This window comes from Lithobates pipiens, unplaced genomic scaffold (assembly GCF_037356315.1).
Source record: "Lithobates pipiens isolate NorthernLeopardFrog02 unplaced genomic scaffold, aLitPip1_a1.2 Scaffold_16, whole genome shotgun sequence".
Taxonomy (NCBI): Eukaryota; Metazoa; Chordata; class Amphibia; order Anura; family Ranidae; genus Lithobates; species Lithobates pipiens.
Genome location: NW_027507748.1, coordinates 120,614,566 through 120,639,871, shown reverse-complemented (window position 1 = coordinate 120,639,871; position 25,306 = coordinate 120,614,566). Strand labels below are relative to the sequence as shown.

The 25,306-nt window shown below is 42.2% G+C and overlaps 1 protein-coding gene across 1 annotated transcript in view; it reads left to right on the top strand.

Moving 5' to 3' along the window:
• Nucleotides 1-23,600: 23,600 nt before the first annotated feature.
• The window catches only part of PIPOX (pipecolic acid and sarcosine oxidase), a 135,158-nt gene continuing 133,452 nt past the window's right edge, over nt 23,601-25,306 (top strand). Inside the window, exon 1 of the mRNA XM_077480388.1 lies at nt 23,601-23,790. Coding sequence (XP_077336514.1) covers nt 23,674-23,790 — 117 coding nt within the window. The 5' untranslated portion in view covers nt 23,601-23,673. The remainder of the gene's footprint in view (nt 23,791-25,306) is intronic.

Below are 25,306 nucleotides of genomic sequence, written 5' to 3'. Positions count from 1 at the left end.
CAATTCCCAATGCCTTCCACGAAATGATCCAAATTTTGACCGCCTTTACAAAATTCGACCAATACTAAATTATTTTTCTGAAATATTCCCCAAATTGTTTACCCCGGACCAACACATATGTGTGGATGAGTCCCTTATTAAATTTAGTGGCAGGCTTAGGATGAAGCAATTTATGCCCAGCAAAAGGGCCCGCTATGGGGTGAAGGTCTACAAATTATGTGACCGAGCCACAGGGTACACATATTCCTTCAAGGTGTACGAAGGGAAGGACACCCAGCTACAGCCCCCTAATTGTCCGGATTATTTGGGATCCAGCGGAAAAATTGTTTGGGACCTCATATACCCCCTACTGGATAAAGGCTACCACCTCTATGTAGACAACTTCTACACATCTCTGCCCCTGTTCCACAACCTTCACCGGAAGAAGACGCCAGCATGTGGCACTGTAAAAAAGAACCGGAAGGGCTTTCCTCAAAGTCTGGTGAACAAGAAGCTGCGGAAAGGAGAAACCGCAAGTCTAAGAAACAAGGAGGTTCTGGCAGTGAAGTGGAGGGACAGAAGAGATGTGTACATGTTATCTTCTATCCACAATGATACCTTCGTAGAAATCCCCAGAAGGAATGGCCCCGTAAAGAAACCCAAATGTATTTCAGAGTATAATTTGTTCATGGGAGGAGTCGACTTCAACGACCAAATGATGGAACCATATCTGGTCTCAAGACGGACATATCATTGGTACAAAAAAGTAGTAATTTATTTTTTTCAATTGGCCATTTACAATTCATATGTAATTTACAGCAACGCCACCCAAAACCCCAAACGTTTCTTTGGCTACCAGGAGGACGTTTTCACAGCCCTTATTTTCCCAAACGGCCCACCAGAAAATATCCGATCAGACGTTGTAAGTCGACTCTCCGAGCGCCACTTTCCGGATAAAATTCCCCCCACACCAGCAGGCAAAAGACGCCAAAAAAGATGTAAGGTGTGTACCAAAGCAGGAGTCAGAAAAGACACATCTTATTATTGTGCACAATGTCCTTCCCAACCAGGCCTCTGTATAGGCGACTGTTTTCGGCGTTACCATACTTCAATAAATTTTTAGTGAAGTATGGTAAACATAATCCTCAGTTCCTGCCTTCATACACCTTCACACCCCTTATGCCACTGCCTGCTCTGTAACGGACCCTGGCTTGTTATTTGACCACTCTTATGCCTGCCGATTCTGTACATACCGCTGCCTGATCTGGAACTGACCCTGGACTGTTATTCGACCACGCTTCTGCCTAACGATTCTGTACATACCTCTGCCTCATCTGGAACTGACCCTGGACTGTTATTCGACCATGCTTCTGTCTAACGATTCTGTATATATCTCTGCCTGATCTGGAACTGACCTTGGACTGTTTGACCACGATATTTGCCTGCCTCTTGGACTGATCTTGTATTCTGCAACTGGACTAGTGGGATTCAACACGGGGTCTCACATATGTGAGGGGCTCCAGTATAGTTTTTCTGGAAGAAGAAAACAATTTTCTTTGTTTTCTTATTCCTAGATTAGGGTCTGGAGACTCGGAGGCTTCAAAGAGATTTGGGAGGGAGAAGCCTCTACCCCTATCCCCATTCTGTCCTGAACGAGGCTCTACTTTTGTCTGCTGCCTGTAGGACTTACTGCCATCATGCCGCACTGACCACACCACAAGGACCTGCCTACTACCAGGACCAATATTTTTGGCACTGCTGACATCTCTGCACTAACCCTGGACTGTAATATGGACAGTATCCCTGCCTGCTGCCTGAAAAACTGTGTTCGCTGTTGCTGACCAAGTCCCTGCCTGCTGCCTGGACCAGTGATATCCTCCTGTGGACAACTGCGCTTCTAAAACCACAGGTAATCTTTTCTTTACCCTTTGCTCAGCATAATGTATTTGGGGGTGTAATTCTTGGTATGTGCAGGCTATGTGTCCCTGGAACGCCGACGGTGTTTCTTGCATGTTGCGCCTCTGTATTTGGTCAGGCTGTGTAAAAGTCTCACACATGTGGTATCGTTATACTCAGGAGGAGTAGTAGAACGTATTTTGGGGTGTTATTTTTGCTATGTAAATGCTATGCGTTGGAAATATCTTATAAACGGACAACTTTGTGTAAAAAAAAATGCGTTTTCATTTTTTTCCACATTTTCCGAAAACTTCTGGAAAAAAATGAACCATTGAAAAGACTCATTATGCCTCATAGATTATACGTTGGGGTGTTAGCTTTCCAAAATGGGGTCATTTTCTGGACGTTTCCATTGCCCTGGTGTTCCAGGGCCTTCAAAACTGTAATAGGTGGTTGAGAAATGAAATGTGTAATTTATGCTCCTAGAATGCCTGAAGGTGCTACTTCAAAATTAGGCCTCTGTATGTGGTCAGGCTGTGTAAAAGTCTCACACATTTGGTATCGTTATACTCAGGAGGAGTAGTAGAACGTATTTTGGGGTGTTATTTTTGCTATGTAAATGCTATGCGTTGGAAATATCTTATAAACGGATAACTTTGTGTAAAAAAAAATCCGTTTTCATTTTTTTCCACATTTTCCGAAAACTTCTGGAAAAAAATGAACCATTGAAAAGACTCATTATGCCTCATAGATTATACGTTGGGGTGTTAGCTTTCCAAAATGGGGTCATTTTCTGGACGTTTCCATTGCCCTGGTGTTCCAGGGCCTTCAAAACTGTAATAGGTGATTGAGAAATGAAATGTGTAATTTATGCTCTTAGAATGCCTGAAGGTGCTACTTCAAAATTAGGCCTCTGTATGTGGTCAGGCTGTGTAAAAGTCTCACACATGTGGTATCGTTATACTCAGGAGGAGTAGTAGAACGTATTTTGGGGTGTTATTTTTGCTATGTAAATGCTATGCGTTGGAAATATCTTATAAACGGACAAATTTGTGTAAAAAAAAATGCGTTTTCATTTTTTTCCACATTTTCCGAAAACTTCTGGAAAAAAATGAACCATTGAAAAGACTCATTATGCCTCATAGATTATACGTTGGGGTGTTAGCTTTCCAAAATGGGGTCATTTTCTGGACGTTTCCATTGCCCTGGTGTTCCAGGGCCTTCAAAACTGTAATAGGTGATTGAGAAATTAAATGTGTAATTTATGCTCTTAGAATGCCTGAAGGTGCTACTTCAAAATTAGGCCTCTGTATGTGGTCAGGCTGTGTAAAAGTCTCACACATGTGGTATCGTTATACTCAGGAGGAGTAGTAGAACGTATTTTGGGGTGTTATTTTTGCTATGTAAATGCTATGCGTTGGAAATATCTTATAAACGGACAACTTTGTGTAAAAAAAAATGCGTTTTCATTTTTTTCCACATTTTCCGAAAACTTCTGGAAAAAAATGAACCATTGAAAAGACTCATTATGCCTCATAGATTATACGTTGGGGTGTTAGCTTTCCAAAATGGGGTCATTTTCTGGACGTTTCCATTGCCCTGGTGTTCCAGGGCCTTCAAAACTGTAATAGGTGATTGAGAAATGAAATGTGTAATTTATGCTCTTAGAATGCCTGAAGGTGCTACTTCAAAATTAGGCCTCTGTATGTGGTCAGGCTGTGTAAAAGTCTCACACATTTGGTATCGTTATACTCAGGAGGAGTAGTAGAACGTATTTTGGGGTGTTATTTTTGCTATGTAAATGCTATGCGTTGGAAATATCTTATAAACGGACAACTTTGTGTAAAAAAAAATGCGTTTTCATTTTTTTCCACATTTTCCGAAAACTTCTGGAAAAAAATGAACCATTGAAAAGACTCATTATGCCTCATAGATTATACGTTGGGGTGTTAGCTTTCCAAAATGGGGTCATTTTCTGGACGTTTCCATTGCCCTGGTGTTCCAGGGCCTTCAAAACTGTAATAGGTGGTTGAGAAATGAAATGTGTAATTTATGCTCCTAGAATGCCTGAAGGTGCTACTTCAAAATTAGGCCTCTGTATGTGGTCAGGCTGTGTAAAAGTCTCACACATGTGGTATCGTTATACTCAGGAGGAGTAGAAGAATGTATTTTGGGGTGTTATTTGTGGTATGCACATTCCGTGTGGGAGAAATAAGCTATTACAATGAAAATTTTGTGAAAAAAAAAAAAAAAAAAAATCGTAATTTTGCAAAGAATTATGGGAAAAAATGACAACTTAAAATAACTAACCATGCCTCTTACTAAATACATTGGAATGTCTACTTTCCAAAAAGGGGTCATTTGGGGGGCATTTGTACTTTCCTGGCTTGTTAGGGTCTCAAGAATGGAGATAGGCCTTAGTACATCAGATGTGATCTTTTTTTGCAAATCTTTATGATTTGCACCATAGCTTGTAGACTCTATAAATTTCACACAGATCATATAATATGCAAAAATTTGGGTTATTTTTACCAAAGATGTGTAGTAGTATAAATTGTGGCCAAAATTTATGAAGAAAAATTGCTAATTTGCTAAATTTTGTCACAGAAACGAAGAAAAATTCATTTTTTTTCAAAATTTTCGGTCTTTTTTCATTTATAGCGCAGAAAATAAAAAAACGAGAGGTGATCAAATACCACCAAAAGAAAGCTCTATTGGTATGAAGAAAAGGACAAAAAAATCATTTGGTTACAGTGTTGCATGACTGAGTAATTGTCATTCAAAATGTGAGAGCACTGAAAGCTGAAAATTGGTCTGGGACTGAGGGGGGTTTAAGTGCCCAGTAAGCAAGTGGTTAATAAAGGACTTTTCCAAATGGTGTCTGTGTGTTTTTTAACAATATTTTACACTTTCTTTATGAAATGGTAGGGGTAATTTTGTACCCCCTTACCATTTCAAACAGGGGGGCCGGGATCTGGGGGTCCACTTGTTAAAGGGGGCTTCCAGATTCTGATAAGCCCCCCGCCCACAGACCCCCACAGCCATCAGCCAAGGTTGTGGGGATGAGGCCCTTCTCCCCATCAACATGTGGACATGGTGCTTTGAGGGGTCACAGACCTCCAAAGCATACTCCCAATGTTGAGAGCATGTGGCTTGGTATGGTTCAGGAGGCGGGGCGCGCTCTCTCGCCGCCCCCTTTTCCTGCGGCCTGCCAGGTTGCATGCTGGGATAAAGGGTCTGGTATGGATTTTTGGGTGCGAACTCCACACCATTTTTAAAAAAAAAATTGGAGTGGAGTTCCCCTTAAAATCCATACCTCAGGTCTGGTATGGATATTTGGGGGGAACTCCACATCCTTTTTTTTATTTGACACGGGGTTCCCCTTAATATCCATACTAGACCTGAAGGGTCTGGCAATTGAATTTGGGGGGAAGCCAAGCATTTTTTTTTTTTAATCAATGACTTTCAATGACTGTTCTCTGTATTACGGGGAACCGACAATTCATTATAGCTGTGAGTGCTTTTAAATTACTTTTTTTCTGCAGAAATGACACTTTGTGCAGGGACAGTTCTAAGCACGGGAAACATGCGCCCCTTTACAGGCATACTATAGACACCCCCCAGGTACGAAATTTAAAGGAATATTACACTTTTATTGTTTCACTTTAAGCATTATTAAAATCACTGCTCCCGAAAAAACTGCAGTTTTTAAAACTTTTTTTTGCATTGATGCATGTCCCCTGGGGCAGGACCCAGGTCCCCAAACACTTTTTATGACAATAACTTGCATATAAGCCTTTAAAATTAGCACTTTAGATTTCTCCCATAGACTTTTACAGGGTGTTCCGTGGCTTTTCGAATTTGCCGCAAACACCCCAAATTGTTCCCTGTTCGGCGAACAGGAGAACAGGCAATGTTCGAGCCAAACATAAGTTTGTCTCGAACTCGAAGCTCATCCCTATTGACCACAAAGAAAAGGCCTATCCAAAGGAAAAAAGCACAACAATGAATTTTGAACAGTAACATGCAACATGAAATATAGCAAACATGCTGTGCCCCCTCAGACCACTTACATGCGCCAATCAAAGCCAAGCAAGAACCGGTGGTGTGCTGTGTGTCATGAAGCTGCAGTATATCGTGTGGTGCAGTGGAACAATACATAAAGGCGCAACTAAATCATCCTAATATAGAGGAGCACAATTGATTAGGGACCTAGCCTCATTATAAAAGCTGGATCTACATTCAAACAAAATGACCCAGGAGTATAGCACTTAGTATGTAAATCCAAGAGAAAAAGAAGATCAATACTAAGAAGAAAACTTAATGTCAGGATATTCGATCCAATGCAAAACCGTGGGACCTATAATACCCAATATATATAGGCCATATATTAGAATTCAATATTATATCCATCATACCATATATAATGGAACTAGGTAAAACGTTTTTCACCCATGCCTGGATCAATAATACCAAACACAGCCAGTGACAATAGTCTTCTTTCAGAAACTGAATATTTCACATAATTGCATATTCATAACATTAATGAGGAGAGATACATCATCTGGGATCAAAATAAAACATAAATTCAGGCCAATATGCATAGGCTAGTCCAGGGGAGTCATTCAGTACAACAAGAAAAGGAGGGGCCATGATATAAATATGTAAAAAAAACGACTCAACATCAAATAGTGGCCTAGATCCTCTTCATCTATTGAGCTGCCCCATTACAGCAAGTCATCTAGATTCTAGAAAAACATATATGTATGACTATTACATGCTCAATCACAAAGCCTTTACCAGATAAAAAGCACCATTCACCATTACTCCTATACAGGTGAGAGCACATTTAAAGCCATTCTGGTGCCAGAACGGTGTCTTAATTGCCATTATTCTTAATTGACGTCATGTGTGACCTTCTGCAGCATCGCCTATCACATACTCCCTCAAAATCCATGCGAGGGAGGTGTCGCCATCTCCCTTTCAGGTGTCCACCACCAACTCAATCTGCCACCAATGGCCGAGGTAATCCTTGCGCATGCGCGAACCAACCGAAGCCACAATCCACAAGAATGAAAGCCTGCACAATCAATTGTGCTCCTCTACATTAGGGTGATTTAATCACACATGTATGTATTGTTCCACTGCATCACACGATATACATGTGTTTCATGACACACAGAACACCCCTGGCTCTGAGTGGCACATGTAAGTGGTCTGGGAGAACACAGCATATTTGCTATATTTCATGTTGCATATTACTGTTCAGAATTCATTGTTGTGTTTTTTTTCCCTTTGGATAGGCCTTTCCTTTGTGGTCAAGCTATTGAAGTCCTGAGGAAGTAATGTTTGTGAAACGCGTTGACCTCTTGACATAATAGCAAATATACTGTTGGAGTGTAATTATGTGGTCTGCAAATTTTGAATGAGCCCCGACCTTATTCTTTTATTAGTATAATGTTTATATATTTTAACTTTCTGTAATAAATATTTTTTTTGCATTTTTGAGTCATTGTCCTTCTCTGGTACCAGTAAAGTCCGCAAGGGTCTATGTTTTTTCTTTAAAAAAAATAAAAAACAATTGCACGTATTTAACAAATGTAACAAAAAACTTTAAATGGTATATTTAACAGACCAATAGCTTGCAAATAAGAAAAGTTAATTGCTAGTATTTACTTATACCTTAAGCAACAGAATGTTATCTTAAATATGCATCACTCAAGCTACAGGATGGAACAAAGGGTGCATCTAAAACAAAAGGCAGGCATCAGCAAAGAGCTTTTAATTTTGAGCACAATACTGTATACAGTTTAGAGTTCTCCTTTCAATATGTACTGTATACTTGATATGTATACAGTAGAGAGATCTTCTCTGAAATGATGGATTCTATGAAGCATTAAAGCCCAACTTCAGACAAAATGTTTATTCAGTTGTGGATAGATTTAGCAAAGTTTAGAATTTTGAGTTTTTACTGCCGCCTGGTGAATTTCCTTAATTTCTTTTCCCTGTGACACCCTATCACACCCTGAAATAAGAATGCCACTTGAACGATTAGTGAGGGCAACATTTCTACATTGGGTGCAGAGACAGAAATAAAAACTTGACAGAGGTTAAATTCATTTTTCAGTCTTATAAAATATCTTTTCCTTGCTGTTCATGTCTCTGTTGGATATATTTCCCCTGTCCCTGTATCAGTGACAAGAGGGCAGGAAGTGAGGTCAACTCAAACCAGCAGGGACACAGGCAGCAGTGAAAACTTCTCTGAAGTTCTAACTAAACTAAAAAAATGTTGTCTGATGTTATGTTTTAATGAAGTCTACTCAAAACTAAAAATAGAAGTAAGGTAGAAGACTTTGAGGTAAGGTCTAAGAAACAAAATTCTGCTATTATTTCTGGTCCGCGGGTTCCCCAGACATTGAAGTGGTCCAATGCTAAAAGCTAAATATTTAAAGCCTTGAAGCCTTTATGTGTTTTGTAAAGCTGTGCCTGGATTATGAATTACCAGTAAATCATAAATGTCCATATTATCTGCACAACTCTACTGTACAATGGTGTTCCCAGGAAACTACAACGAAGGCTGATGGCAAAGAGAATGAGTAAGTGATCTAATTAATAACATATTGTCCAGACTCTATTTTATAGTAACCTGGATTTAATTTTAAGATTGAATATTTTGGAAAACGGTAATAATGGTGGTAAGTGATCAAACGTCTATATTGCAACATATACAGTGGTCAGCATAAATGAGTACACTCCTTTTGAAAAGTAAGATTTTAATCAATATCTCAATGAATACAATTTCCAAAACTTTTCCTGACACACTCTATGGCAGCATATGTATGGGTTAACCCAGCCTTCTCTCCAATCCTATAGGACTCCACTTCCATAAATTCTTGCTCAAAGACAGAGACCGCATTCCTTTTTTGTCCTCCTCTTTGGACCCCTGCATAAGAAACAAGGGGGGATTCACAGACTGTTTCCTATGACAGGAGGTGGAGCCAAGTATGTCTTGGGCTCAGGAGAAGCTAGCCAACATCCCTTATGTCTCCGGAACCCAGGAATATTTTGACAGACTTTCTCTCCAGAGTCCAACGGGACAATAAGAATGGTCTCTCCATGGGGAGGTTTTCAGGTGGATTTCGTCCCTAGGGGTTAGTCCAGAGGTAGACTCATTTGCCCTCTGTGCAACAAGAAGTTGGAGAAGTATTATACGTGGGGCTGGTATCCCCAAGGCTTCAGATGCTCTGATGAATCATTGGAAATGCAGCAAGGCCTGTATGCTTCTTTCAGTTCCAGTCATCCTTAGGCTCTATGAAGACTCAGAACAGAAGTTGTCAAAGTAGTGGCAGTGTTTCCTTATTGGCCAAACAGGCTATGTTCTCCCTTGCTAGCACAGCTCTGCTGCCTGACCCAAGTGCCTCTTACCTTCAGGCCAGACCTTCTGTCACAAGCCGCCATTCTACATCCAGGTCTAGCGCAGTTGTGCCATATGGTCTGGGTCTTGAGATTGGAGGTCCTCGGCTGTTCTTTCAGAGTCATTTTCACTCTCATAAATGCTAAGGTGAGCAAAAAGTTTATGGAGGAATCTGTCCAAAGGGCATAAAATACATGTCTGCTGCTGACAGGTCATGTAATAAACCAAAAGTTCAAAATACTCCAGGCCCTCTCCGGTCTGATGTAGTTCTGACCTTATCGGTCAGTTCCCTCAGAGTTCAAAGCATCAGCCTTATTGACCTTCAAAGAAGTGTCCAGATCTAGGCTTCCTTCTTAACAACTCTTCTAGGGAGAAACTAGGCTCAGACCTTGGAGCTAGCAGGGGTTTCCCAGGGGGAACCTCCCTCTTGTTCTTGACCAGGGATGAGCTTTATGTTTGAGTCAAACTCATGTTGTGGCCGTTTGCTAGTTCGTCGAACAGCGAACAATTTTGAGTGTTTTTGAGTGAATTCGAAGCCCTTTAAAAGTCTATGGGAGAAATCAAAAGTGCTAATTTTAAAGGCTTATATGCATGGTATTATCATAAAAAGTGTTTGAGGACCTGGGTCCTGCCCCAGGGGATATGTATCAATGCAAAAAAAAGTTTTAAAAACAGCCGTTTTTTTGGAAGCAGTCATTTTAATAATGGTTAAAGTGAATCAATAAAAGTGTAATATTCCTTTAAATTTCATACCTGGGGGGTGTCTATAGTATGCCTGTAAAGGGGCGCATGTTTCCCGTGTTTAGAACAGTCTGACAGCAAAATTACATTTCTAAAGGAAAAAAAAGTCATTTAAAACTACTTGCGGCTACAATGAATTGTCGGTCCGCAGTACACAAGTTCATTGATAAAAACGGCATGGGGATTTCCCCACAGGTGAACCTTGAACTAAAATTTTTTTTAAAATGCGTGGGGTCCCCCTAAATTCCATACCAGACCCTTATCCGAGCACGCAACCTGGAAGGCCGCAGGAAAAGATGGGGGATGAGAGAGCACCCCCCCTCCTGAACCATACCAGGCCACATGCCCTCAACATTGGGAGGGTGCTTTGAGGTAGCCCCTTTAAAGCACCTTGTCTCCATGTTGATGGGGAGAAGGGCCTCATGGTTGTGGGGGTCTGCGGGCGGGGGCTTATCGGAATCTGGAAGTCCCCTTTAACAAGGTCTTTTTTAACCTTTTTGTCACTTTTTTTGTGAAATGGTAGGGGTACATTTGTACCCCATTACCAATTCACATGGGGGGCTGGGATCTGGGGATCCCCTTGTTAAAGGGGGCTTCCAGATTCCCATAAGCTCCCCCCTCCAGACCACTACTTCAAAGCACCCTCCCAATGTTGAGGGCATGTGGCCTGGTATGGTTCAGGAGGGGGAGGGGCGCTCTCTCGTCCCCCTCCTCTTTTCCTGTGGCCTGCCAGGTTGCGTGCTCGGATAAGGATCTGGTATGGATTTCTGGGGGGACCCACGCCATTTAAAAAAAAATTGGCACGGGGTTCCCCTTAATATCCATACCAGACCTGAAGGGCCTGGTATGGAATTTAGGGGGACCCCCACTCATTTTTTTAAAAAAATTTTGGTTCAGGGTTCCCCTGTGGGGAAATCCCCATGCCGTTTTTATCAATGAACTTTTATGTGTACTGAGGACCGACAATTCATTGTAGCCGCGAGTTGTTTTAAATGACTTTTTTTTTCCTTTAGAAATTTTATTTTGCTGTCAGACTGTTCTAAACACGGGAAACATGCGCCCCTTTACAGGCATACTATAGACACCCCCCAGGTACGAAATTTAAAGGAATATTACACTTTTATTATTTCACTTTAAGCATTATTAAAATTACTGCTCCCGAAAAAACTTCAGTTTTTAAAACTTTTTTTTGCATCGATACAGGTCCCCAAACACTTTTTATGACAATAACATGCATATAAACCTTTAAAATTAGCACTTTTGATTATTCATGTTCATGTCCCATAGACTTTAATGGTGTTTGCGTGTTACGATGCGAACCGAACGGGGGGGGGGGGGGTGTTCTGCTCGTCTCTATTCTTGACCCTCGGGAGTTGGAATGGAGTGTGCTAGTTTTGTCTCCGTTAAGGAGCTCTCTGTCAAATTCACCTTTCTTGTTTCTATCACGTTGGCATAAAGAGTCTCAGAAACTGAAACTTTGGTCATGGAGAACCTTTCCTAATATTCTTCTAGTCCGAGCAGTGCTGTTAGCTATGCTTTGTTTAAATCCCAAGGGCACATCAGTCTTCCACAGGAACCGAGAAATTGTTTTTTTTTAGAAACTTTAGAGTTCTACATACATCCTTAGACGTGAAAAAGGTAGTGTTATGGCTTGGCTGGTTAAAAAACACCTGTCTGGTAACAGAGAATCCAGAGTTTGACTCTCAGCAGTGCGTTTCCTTGGTTTCAGGAATTTCTCAACTACCATATAATTATACCTACAAGCTACAACTTCCTTCAGACCTTCAGTATGCTTGTTCATTCATTTGCTGGGAAGAACAAGGGAAACACTCCTCATTTAGGATGACTGTGGCATGGCTTGTCAAGGCCATCTGACAGGCTCACAGAGATGAGGGCTTGGCTCCTTGGAGATGGTGACCGCTCCCCTGTTTAGGAGTGGGTCTTGGGCGTCTTCGCAGCATGTGGTCACCGATGGTTTCTGTAGGACGGCCTTGTGGTCCGTGATCAATACCCTTTTTGCTCATTATTGTATAGAGACTGCTTCTTTATCCTCTATTTTTTGGGGTTTGGAAGTCCGGTCTATTGACGGTACAAATTCAAGCCTTTTGTTCAGAAATAACCGCCCATGAGGGATATGGCTAGTTAATTCCCATATGTATGCTGCCATGGAGTCTGTCAGGAAAACTGAAAATTTCCCATCAAATACTTACCATAATTTTGCTTTCCTGATGGACTTCATGGCAGCAGGAGTTCCCTCGCAGTGTCATGAGTAGGCTAGTTACAGAACGTGGCCTCTGGCTCTGAGCAAGAATTTATGGGAGTGGGGTCCTATAGGATTAGAGAGGAGGTGGGGTTAACCCATACATATGCTGCCATGGAGTCCATCAGGAAAGGAAAATTATAGTAAGTATTTGATAGGAAATGTTCTGTTTTTATAGAACATTTGTTTAGCTCATTACATGAAAGTAGGCTTAGTATTAGAACTTAGATTACAAAATCTTCAGTTGTATTCAAATTAGTTGATGCAAAGATGAATACATCCCACAACAAAAACTACTACATCTAGTATTTTGTCTGGTCTCCATAATTTGTAAGGACAGCACCAAGTCTTCTAGGCCTGGAATGAACAAGTTGGCTACATATTGCAGAGGGCAGAGATGGCGAGAGTGGTTCACCCTTGCGACTAAGCGCAGTTTGCCCCCTGGAAGTGGTACAGGGAGCAAATGGCACAAAGAGGCACAGGCTACCCAGATGGCAGGAAGGCAGATGCAGCAGACAGGTAACCAGGCTGAGGGTCAAACACTAACAGTCTATGATGCAAACACAGGCAGTGATATAGTGTCTTTGGGAGACACAAAGCAAGTCCGGGTCACAGGCAGAGGGTCAGGGCAGGAGGCAAGAGACAGGTCCGGGTCACAGGCAGAGGGACAAACACTGGAGAGAAGTGGAGTCTGTATGAACAAAGCCAAGGGTCAAGGTCCAGGAGATAAGCAGCAGAGTCAAGAGCAATCCGGGTCACAACGGGTAATCATAGGCAAGGAACAGGTTCAAAGTACCAGGAGCTCAAGACAAACCAGAAATTGGTCTGTGCGCCAGAGCAACTTTTATAGGCTGCCAGGGCGACGCTAAGTGTGCGCCAATGTGCACAGGCGTGCGCCAGTGCGCATGTGCGTGCGCCGGAGCGCCAGGCCGCGAATGCGCATGCACCGAAGCACCGTTTCACTGCGCACGCATGCAGGAGCATAGCTAAAGCGCCTGGACGGTCTATTCCCCTGACAGCCTGGTTTCTGGATGGAGAGTGATGCTTGTCTCTTCAGCATTCCCCATAGATATTCAATTGGATTCAGATCAGGAGACATACTTGGCCACTGAATTAATTTCACCCTATTATTCCTCAGAAATGCAACAGTGACCTTAGATCTGTTTTGGATCACTATTATGTTGGAAAAGTGCATGACGACCAAGGGCAGGGGGTGATGGTAGCATCTTCTCTTTCAATATAGAGCAGTACATCTGTGAAATCATGATCACATCAATGAAATGCAGCACTCGTGCAGCCCCACAGAAGGACACCTCCACCACCATGTTTCACTGTAGGTACCATGCATTTTTCTTTTTATGCCTCATCTTTGCGACGCCATACTGTTTTAAAGCTATCAGTTCTAAAAGCATTTATCTTGGTCTCTGCACTCCAGAATACAGAGTCCCAGTAGTCTTCTTATTTTTTAGCATGGGCCCTTGCAAATTCTATGCAGGCTGTTTTATGCATGGGCTTTAGAAGAGGCTTCCTTTGTAGACAAAACTCATGCATGCCATTCCTCTGCAGTGTATGCTATATTGTCATGGAATCAATCACCCATCCCAGTTTGCCTTGTGACATTTCTCTTCCATGTGTTATATTACTGACAGCATGAAATAGAAAGGGTTTTTCTTTGTTAAGTAACACCCTTTTATAATCAACTGTCTGCTGAACTCCTGTTTAATGGATAATTAGACTCACTTGTAGTTGAATTCTTGTTAATTAGGATTTTGTTGTCTAAAAATTAGCTTTGCTCCTAAGACTTTCATTGGGGTGTATTCATTTCTGCAACATGGTCTTGAATGAAATTGTTAGGCAAATTAACAAATCTTGGTTGCAATCAATGGGAGTATCTTGTAGTATAGTGTCCCATAGAAAATGTTGATTCTGAAAGGAAAGTAAAGGTTTTCTGACAAATCTGTTGGGGTGTACTCATTTATGCTGAGCACTGCGCTTATATGTGTATAAACAGTAATGTCCTGTATGACAGCCTAAATAAATACCAAATCCAGGTACAATGTGATGCATAAGCCTCATAAAATAAACAAAAATCTTCCTTTACCTCCACCGACTTAGCAAATTCCTCCTTCATTTGTATCTAACATGCTCCCCCCTTTCCGGACACTGCATCTCATAGTGGGAGGGTTTCAGCAGCAGAGGCAGTGCTGTGAATTCAGAAAAGCAGTGGGCAGGACTGAGTGTGTCCAGGTACTGATTGACAAGCTATAGGCATCGGAATCAGCAGTCATAATACTGATAGCCACACAGCCTGCAACATTTTTTTCTATCCCACTGTAGTGCAAGCAGGCATAGCCTTTTCTCCGATTTCAGGAGCAGTGCGGCATTGTTACCAGGGCCGTCTTTAATATTGATTGGACCCTGGGCAAACATTTTCTTAGGGCCCCCCTCCCCCCATGCAATTTTGCTCTCCACCTTCTCTGAGACATACAATAAATAGCAGCTAGACTTAAAATCAGTTTACTGTATCAGATCATGCAGCGATTGTGATTGGTTGCCAGAGGTTACAGCATATCATTACTGCTCACTGACTGGTTGCTAGAGGTTACAGCACTTCTTAAGGCTCACTGATTAGTTGCTAGAGGTTACAGCACATTTCTGCTTGTTGATTGGCTGCTAGAGATTGCTGTACAGTAATACTGCTCACTGGTTGCTATAGGTTACAGTACATCTTCTCCTCACTGCAGGGGGGCATGATATACCTAGGAATGCTGCCTTTATTTACATATCAATGCAGTTGGCCTCAGCTATTTACATATGCATGTCACTTCTATTTACATATGAATGCCAGTATTTACATGTAAACACAGGTCTGCAGTTGAGTCATCTGTACACAACAATAGGGCAGAGCTGGGGAGCATTAGTAGCAGCACAGGACTAAAACTTCAAGGGAATGTAAACTGGGATAGTTGGCAAGTATGAGGCAGCTGCTTTGGGCCCCACAACAATGATAGGGCCCAGGGCAGCTGCCCCTTTTGCCCTGCCTTAAAGACGGCCCTGACACAGCATCACAGAATTTGCAATTGCAGATGCAGCACAACTTTTTTCGGAGGCAATAGTTAAATATTTAGTCAAGTTGAAAAAAGACACAAGTCCATCCAGTTCAACCACTATATATATATACATATATATATATATATATATATATATATATATATAATATCATACCAGCCCATATACCCAATTCTATATCCACAGTTGATCCAGAAGAAGGCAAAAAACCCCAGCAGAGCATGATCCAATTTGCCCAAGCAGGGGAAAAAATTCCTTACTGATCCCCCGAGAGGCAATCGGATTTTCCCCGGATCAACTTTACCTATAAATGTTAGTACCCAGTTATATTATGTACATTGTGTATATTATGTACACTTAGGAAATAATCCAGGCCTTTCTTAAAGCAATCCACTGAGCTGGCCAGAACCACCTCTGCAGGGAGTCTATTCCACATTTTCACAGCTCTTACCGTGAAAAAACCTTTCCGTATTTGGAGATGAAATCTCTTTTCCTCTAGACGTAAAAGTACCCCCTTGTCCTCTTTGTTGACTGTAAAGTGAATAACTTGACACCAAGTTCACTATATGGACCCCTTATATATTTGTACATGTTGATCATATCCCCCCTATAATCTCCTCTTATCAAGAGTGAATAAATCCAGTTCCTCTAATCTTTCCTCATAGCTGAGTTCCTTAAATCTCATCAAAACAAAATTGACGTCCTTTTTTCCCACAAATAGAGCTTTCTTTTGGTGGTATTTGATCACCCCTGCGGTTTTTATTTTTTGCGCTATAAACAAAAATAGAGCGACAATTTTGAAATTTTTACTTTTTGTTATAATAAATATCCCCCAAAAATATATTAAAAAAAAATTTTCCCTCAGATTAGGCCGATACGTATTCTTCTACATATTTTTTGTAAAAAAAATCACAAACAAAATAGGGGATAGTTTTATGGCATTTTTATTAATAATTTTTTTTTTACTAGTAATGGCGGCGATCAGCGATTTTTATTGTGACTGCGACATTATGGCAGACACATCAGACATTTTTGGGACCATTGTCATTTATGCAGCAATCACTTCTATATAAATGCAGTGATTCCTGTGTAAATGACACTGGCAGTTAAGGGGTTAACCAGTGGGTGGCAGTGTAGGGGTTAAGTGTTCCTAGGGGAGTGTTACTAACTGTTGGGGGCTCTGCTTTCATTTAGTGAACACTGATCTCTGCTCCAATCACATGGAGCAGAGATCAGCGTCACTAGTTGCTAGACAGAACGGTGAGATGCTGTTTACAATGGCATCTCTCCGTTCAGCCACCCCGTGAGACGATCGCGGGTAAACTCACGGGGGTCCCGACCAGCGCGCTCGGGATGGCAGGGCAACATTAGAGATTGGACGTACCTGTATGCCAATTTTCCTGCCCGTGCCATTCTGCCGATGTACATCAGCGTGCGCTGGTCGGGAACCGGTTGATAACAAAATATCCAGTATTGCATTAAAGCGGTAGTAAACCCCCCACCCCCCAAAAAAATGGGCCCCCTACAGCGTTATGCCATAATGTGCTAGTATGCTACCCGGCGCTTCCATCTTCACCTGGTCTTCCTTCTGGTTTTGGGGACTGGCTGTATGAATGGCCATGGCCACGATGACAGGGGAGCCCTGGCACTGAGTCCTGAAGGTGCGACATGGATATGCTGTTCCTTGAGCCAGTGATGTCACCAGCTGCATCCTGTGCAAATGTCTCCTAAACAGTGCAAATTTAGGAGATATCCACTGTAGGCTTATAGGTTTACCTGTAGGTAGAAGTTAAAAATTGGACTTTACTTCCACTTTACCCAAATATTTTCACATACTCATTCATGGCCCAAGGATTGTCACATGGGGGCAGAGAGGAGTAAACATAGCAAAGTTCAAGAATCAACTGACGAGGGTAAAAACCAATGAGCCCACTCTGTACAAGTTTACAGGGAAATTACTGTGAATGGACAAAATAACATAAATGACTAACACTATACTAAAATTAAGGATCTAAAAAGTTTACCTTTTTCCTTTAGACCAACATTTAGCCTTTTTGTAGTCCAGAATTATGGCATACTGTACTAGCAAACAGGAGAAACCTCACGTTCTTTAACTGTAACTGGGCACCACCATATCTCACCAGCCCTATAATTACCAAGGAGGAACTGATCTTCTGTATGTTGTTCAAAGCAAAAGTCTAGCTAAAAATTACAGGTATAAAGAAAAAGAATATTTAATCAAAAGTTAAAATAATAAAACCAGCGTTAGCTGCAATATTCACCTTTAGTCCAGAGATTTCCCCCCACAATACATTTTTCTGCCACAAGATGTCCTCAGCATCATTCAGCTCACTTCCTCCGAGCCCAGGTCATTCCGCACCGACCCAGTCAGTGACTGGATAGTAAAAGAAAGGCAGCACAGTGATGAGCTAATCTCTCGTTCTAGTCACTCTCTTTGTCAACAGCATGCATCTTGTTAGCACATGAACTGATTTGCTTATTGTGCTGCTTCTTACTCTCACACACTAGCCCTGCTGTACAGGTAATGCAAAAGGCTTATATCAAGTTAAACTCAAGTACTTACACTGCTTGCATGTAAAAATGTAGAGTGCCTTGAAAAAGTATTCATACCCCTTGAAACTTTCCACATTTTGTCATGTAACAACAAAACATATATTGTATTTTATTGGGATTTTATGTGATAGACCAACACAAAGTGGCACATAATTGTGAAGTGGAAGGAAAATGATAAATGGTTTTAAACATTTGTTACAAATAAATATCTGAAAAGGGCATTTGTATTCAGTTCAATACTTTGTAGAACCACCTTTCGCTGCAATTACAGCTGCAAGTCTTTTTGGGGATGTCTCTACCAATTTTTGTCCATTCTTCTTTGAAAAATAGCTCAAGCTCTGTCAGATTGGATGGAGAGCGTCTGTGAGCAGCAATTTTCAAGTCTTGCCACAGATTCTCAATTGGATTTAGGTCTGGACTTTGACTGCACCATTCTAACACATGAATATACTTTGATCTAAACAATTCCATTGTACCTCTGGCTGTATGTTTAGGGTTGTTGTCCTGAGGGAAGGTGAACCTCCACCCCAGTCTCAAGTCTTTTGCAGATTCTAACCGGTTTTCTAAGATTGCCCTGTATTTGGTTCCATCTTCCCATAAAATCTGACCATCTTCCCTGTCCCTGCTAAAGAAAAGCATCCCCACAGCATTATACTGCCACCACCATGTTTCACAGGTGGTATGATATGTTTAGGGTGATATGCAGTGTTAGTTCTCTGTCACATAGCATTTTTGCTTTTAGGCAAAAAAGTTCAATTTTGGTCTCATCTGACCAAAGCACCTTCTTCCACGTGTTTGCTTTGTCCACTACATGGCTTCTCGCAAACTGCAAACAGGACTTCTTATGGCTTTCTTTCAACAATGGCTTTCTTCTTTCCATTCTTCCATAAAGGCCAGATTTGTGGAGTGCACGAATAATAGTTGTCCTGTGGACAGATTCTCCCACCTGAGCTGTGGACCGCTGCAGCTCCTCCAGAGTTACCATGGCCCTCTTGGCTGCTTCTCTGATTAATGCTCTCCTTGCCTGGCCTGTCAGGTTAGGTGACCAGCCATGTCTTGGTAGGTTTGAAGTTGTGCCATACTCTTTCAATTTCAGATGATGGATCGAACAGTGCTCAGTGCGATGTTCAAGGCTTGGGATATTTTTTTTAACTTAACCCTGCCTTGGGCTACTTTCACACTGAGGTGCTTTACAGGCGATACAGCGCTAAAAATAGTGCCTGTTTAGCACCTGTGAAGTGCCTCTCTTGTGTCTCCAATGTGAAAGCCCGCACTTGCAGGACGGTGCAAAAAGTCCCGCAAGCCACATCTTTGCAGCACTATAGGAGCGGTATAATCACTGCACCTAAAGCGCCCCTTCCCATTGAAAACAATGGGGCAGCGCCGCTATACCAACGGCATAGCGCTGCTGCAGTGGCACTATGCAGGCCGTTTTAACCTTTTTTGGCCGCTAGCGGGGGTTAAAATCACCCCGCTAGTGTCTGAATAGCACCTCTAAAACGACGGTAAAGCGGAGATAAATATAGCGCTGCTTTACTGCCAACACCCACAATGCCCCAGTCTGAAAGTAGCCTAAAACGTATCCATTACTTTATCCCTGATCTGTGTGGTGTGTTCCTTGGCCTTCATGATGCTGTTTGTTCACTAGGGTTCTCTACCAAACCTCTGAGTGCTTCACAAAACAGCTGTATTTATTCTGAGATTAAATTACACGCAGGTTCACTCTACTTACTAATTAGGTGACTTATGAAGGCAATTGGTTCCAACAGATTTTAGTTAGGAGTATCAGAGTAAAGGGGGTTGAATACAAATGCATGCCATATTTTTCACATATTTATTTGTAAAAAACAAATGTTGAAAACCATTTATCATTTTCCTTCCACTTCACAATTACGTGCCACTTTGTGTTGGTTTATCACATAAAATCCCAATCTTTCAAAAATCAGACAATGTGATTGTCTGGATTTGTTTCCACATTTTGTCTCTCAGAGTTAAGGTATATATTGTCTGATTTTTGAAAGAATTTATTTGCAAATTGTGGTGGAAAATAAGTTTAAGATAAGATTTGGTCACCTACAAACAGCTGCCTCATACTTGCCAACTATCCCAGTGTAAATGCCCTTGTCCCTTGAAGTTTTAGTCCTGTACTGTGTCCTGATATCTCAGTGTGAAGTGATGGTACTAATGCTGCCCAACTCTGCCTTCTTGTTGTGTACAGATGACTCACCTGCAGAACCTGTGTTTACATGTAAATAACTGGCATTCATGGCAGCATTGATATGTAAATAAATTCATATGTGTATCATGCTCCCCTGCAGTGAGGGGATGATGTGCTGTAACCTCTAGAAACCAATCAGTGAGCAGTATTACTTAACAGTACTCTCTAGCAACCAATTAACAATCAGAAATCATTTGCTGTAACCTCTAGCAATTAATCAGTGAGCCGTAATGTGTGCGGTAACCTCTAGCAACAAGTCATTAAGCAGTAATGATATGCTGTAACCACTGGCAACCAATCGCAAATTGCTGCCTGATCTGATATAGTAAGCTGATTTTAAGTCTAGCTGCTATTTATTGTATGTCTCAGAGCAGGTGGAGAGCAAAATTGCATGGGGGGGGGCCCAAGAAAATTTTTGCCCAGGGTCCAATCAATATTAAAGATGGCCCTGCTCATTACCTGTATTAATGGTACCTGTTTGAACTTGTTATCAGTATAAAAGACACCGGTCCACAACCTCAGTCACACTCTAAACTCCACTATGGTGAAGACCAAAGAACTGTCAAAGGACACCAGAAACAAAATTGTAGATCTGCACCAGGCTGGGAAGACTGAATCTGCATTAGGCAAGCAGCTTGGTGTGAAGAAATCAACTGTGGGAGCAATAATAAGAAAATGAAGGACATACAAGACCACTGATAATCTCCCTCGATCTGGGGCTCCACACAAGATCTCACCCCATGGGGGGTGAGCAAAAATCCCAGAACCACACGGGGGGCCTAGTGAATGACCTGCAGAGACCTGGGACCAACGTAACAAAGGCTACCATCAGTAACACACTACGCCACCAGGGACTCAGATCCTGCAGTGCCAGGCATGTCCCCCTGCTTAAGCCAGTACATGTCCGTGCCCATCTGAGGTTTGCTAGAGAGCATTTGGATGATCCAGAAGAGGATTGGGAGAATCCTGCCTAAATGTGTGTGTTTTAAATGCCTGGAGTTCAGATTTAGGTGGAAATATTGAGCTATATTGGAGAAACCATAAAGGTTTTAATTTAATTCTGATGTTCTGGAAACTACATTTGTATGACTGCATCATCACCCTAAAATATTGAAGCTGGTGGCGTGTCTTCACTACGCCACCAGGGACTCAGATCCTGCAGTGCCAGACATGTCCCCCTGCTTAAGCCAGTACATGTCCATGCCCATCTGAGGTTTGCTAGAGAGCATTTGGATGATCCAGAAGAGGATTGGGAGAATGTCATACAACTTGTCATGTTTGGAGGAGAGAGAATGCTAAGTTGCAACCAAAGAACACCATACCTACTGTGAAGCATGGTGGTGGAAACATCATGCTTTGGGGTTGTTTCTCTGCAAAGGGAACAGGGCGACTGATCCATGTACATGAAAAAATGAATGGGGCCATGTATCGTGAGATTTTGAGTTCAAACTTCCTCCCATCAGCAAGGGCATTGAAGATGAAACATGGCTGGGTCTTTCAGCATGACAATGATCCCAAACACACCGCCCGGGAAACGAAAGAGTGGCTTCATAAAAAGCATTTCAAGGGTCTGGAGTGGCCTAGCCAGTCTCCAGATCTCAACCCCATAGAAAACCTTTGGAGGGAGTTGAAAGTCCACGTTGCCCAGCGACCGGCCCAAAACATCACTGCTCTAGAGGAGATCTGCATGGAGGAATGGGCCAACATACCAGCAACAGTGTGTGACAACCTTGTGAAGACTTACAGAAAACGTTTGACCTCTGTCATTGCCAACACAGGATATATAACAAAGTATTGAGATGAACTTTTGATATTGACAAAATACTTATTTTCCACCATAATTTGCAAATAAATTATTTAAAAAATCAGACATTGTGATTGTCTGGATTTGTTTCCACATTTTGTCTCTCATAGTTGAGGTATACCTATGATGACAATTACAGGTCTCTCTCATCGTTTTAAGTGGGAGAACTTGCACAATTGGTGGCTGACTAAATACTTTTTTGCCCCACTGTACATTTATGTTTTTGGTTGTAACATGACAGAATGTAGAACAATGGGGGATGAATACTTTTTCAAGGCGCTGTATATAACGATTTATTAATGATTACAGAGCTGCCTAAATGTGTGTGTTTTAAATGCCTGGAGTTCAGATTTAGGTGGAAATATTGAGCTATATTGGAGAAACCATAAAGGGTTTAATTTAATTCTGATGTTCTGGAAACTACATTTGTATGACTGCATCATCACCCTAAAATATTGAAGCATCATGAAGTTTTGATGCACCAGGTCCTGTCAAAGTGGTGTTGCCACCAAAAAGTAAAAAAGTGTTTAAAAATCTTTAAAAAAAAATCAAATAAAAATAATTGGAATTTTTTTTTTTTTTTACTCACCTCTAAATACCTGTTGCTAGGGGGTCCCTCATAATCTGCCTTCTTCCTTATTCGGGCTGGTGACATCGCTTCCCCTCGCGCCGCACAGTCATCTGGGACCTGTCACGTGTCCCTGATGACTGTGCGGAGTATCACGGCACCCTGCGCCGCTCGCGCATGCTCAGTGGGTGCCCACAGTACAAATGACGGTGCTGCGAGCGGAGCGGGGAACGAGGGGGGGGCTTTGTTCCCCCGCATTGCTGGACCCTGGGACAGGTAAGTGTTCAATTATTAAAAGTCAGTAGCTGCAGTATTTGTAGCTGCTGACTTTTAATTTTTTTTTTTTTTAGGGGCACCCCACTTTAAGTGGCCTTATATTTTTTAGGTGCTACAGTAACTAACAATAAACTTTCTAGTGGGTTGATGAGCATCTGAACAATTGGCCTTAAATTCCAACAGCCACTTGCTACCACTTTTATTGACTTTAAAAAGACCTTTCAAATATATGGTGCGATTGTCATAAGAGCTGTTGTCCAAACGTATCAAATCATTTATATTGTTTTAGAAAGACCCTTGCGGAAACAGTATTATACAATGATCTATAGCAGGGATATGCAATTAGCGGACCTCCATCTGTTGCAGAACTAGAAGTCCCATGAGGCATAGCAAGACTCTGACAGCCACAAGAATGACACCCAGAGGCAGAGGCATGATGGGACTTGTAGTCTTGCAACAGTTGGATGTCCGCTAATTGCATATCGCTGATCTATAGCGTGTTGTTCGGGTGGGGAGAGATGGTCGTAAGTCTGAGTGGTCGTTAAACAGGTAAGTCGTTAAATGAAGAGTATCTGTATTTTGGACTATCTAGCAGCAAAGCTTCAAAAAGGATTAAATTAAATAGCTTTAAATATGCAGCTGGCATGCATAAGCAAAAAATGATTCAATGGATAAGTGAGGCATGCAGCAGAGTACTAGAGTGGTGTTTTAGCAATGTGTCGGAGGTCAAAGTAAACCTTGTGTAACAAGACAGCAGTGCTGAACATTTGTGTGTGTGTGTGTGAGAATCAATCCCTCCTTCTGGTGGAGCTTGCCTGAGGATCTCTGAGGCCTCCCTCCTTACACATGATTCACAGCGAGGACACACGCAAACATGGCTCTCTCCAGCAGCAGAGTTTATGACTGTATTGTGGTAGGAGCAGGAATTCAGGGCTCCTTTACTGCCTATCACCTAGCTAAAAACCAGAAGAGGACTCTGCTTCTGGAACAGGTACCAGGGGGGTGATTGGACAAAAAGCTGTATTTTCTCATTTATGTAATACTGTGTATGCAATGGCATATTATTATTTTGCAGTGTGTACAGGGATACACGTGCAGGTTAGAGGAAAGGTAACAAAGCTTAAGAATGTCTATTGATTTCTAAAAGGAAAACCAAGAGAAACAGCGACCTTTTTTCTGTGTTATGTGTTTGCTCAGAATGTTGAACTTTGGAAGATCAGCACAAGCAACGGCACAGAGCTCTCCTGCCCGACACACTGTATTTATAAAGCCGCAATACTGTATTTAATATGGTTTTTAACAGTTATTTAAGGGACTATTAGGCCCCGTTCAAACCTAAACATACTGGAATCGGTTCCTTCCAGAATCGCAGTAAAATGCAGGATGTTTGCAATGCTGTTATCTCTTAATGGCATCCCAAACACCGTGCAAATTTGCCACAATTTACGTGTGAAAAAATGCTCAAAGAACAGCACCAAAAGCATCTGGCTCTGTGCCAAAATTTGGTACATGAAGTGATGGGAGGCCCATTCAAATGAATAGTGAAGCTCCAAAAATGTGCTGCAGTATGCTTAGGTGTGAACTAATTTAAGGGGTTGTTAAGGCAGAAAGATTTTTATCTTAAAGCGGAGTTCCACCCTAAAGTGGAACTTCCGCTCATCGGAACCCTTCCCCCCCTCTGGTGCCGCAGTTAGCACCTTTCATGGGGGAGGGTGTGCAGATACCTGTCTAAGACAGGTATTTGCGCCCACTTCCAGGCATAGACTCCCACAGGAGTCTATGCCTCTTCCTGTCCCGGCGCGCTGTCTGCTGGGACACACATGGGTCCCAGAGGCAGCGCGCACCATTTCCATTGCACGGCTCGCACATGTGCAGTAGACAACCGGGAAGTGAAGCCGCAACGCTTCACTTCCTGATTCCCTCACCGAGAATGACACCGGCAGCAGCCGAGAGGCGAGCAATTGCTCGACCTCGGCTGCCGACATCGCTGGACTCCAGGAAAGGTAAGTGTTCGTTTATTAAAAGTCAGCAGCTGTAGTATTTGTAGCTGGCTTTCAATCATTTTTTTCTGGATGGACTCCCTCTTTAATGCATTCTATGCATAAAGCCTCCTTAGTATAGCAGCTGCCACACCCCCTAATACTTAAGCACCCCCTAATACTTACCTGAACCCCATCTCTGTCCAACAATGTCCACAAGTCCCTTGACAGTCTGGGACACTTCCTCCTTATTGGCTGAGACACAGCAGCGGCACCATTGGATCCCGCTGCTGTCAATCAAACTCACTTAGCCAATCAAGAGGGGGGCTGGGTCAGGCCGCAGCTCCGTGTCTAAATGTACACACAGAGCTGCCCGGGTGCCCCCATAGCAAGCTGCTTGCTAATGGGGTCACTCAACAAGAGGGAAGGGCCAGGAGCTCTAGCCAGGGACACTAGAAGAGGAGGATCTGGACTGCTCTGTGCAAAACCAACTGCACAGAGCAGGTAAGTGTAACATGTTTGTTATTT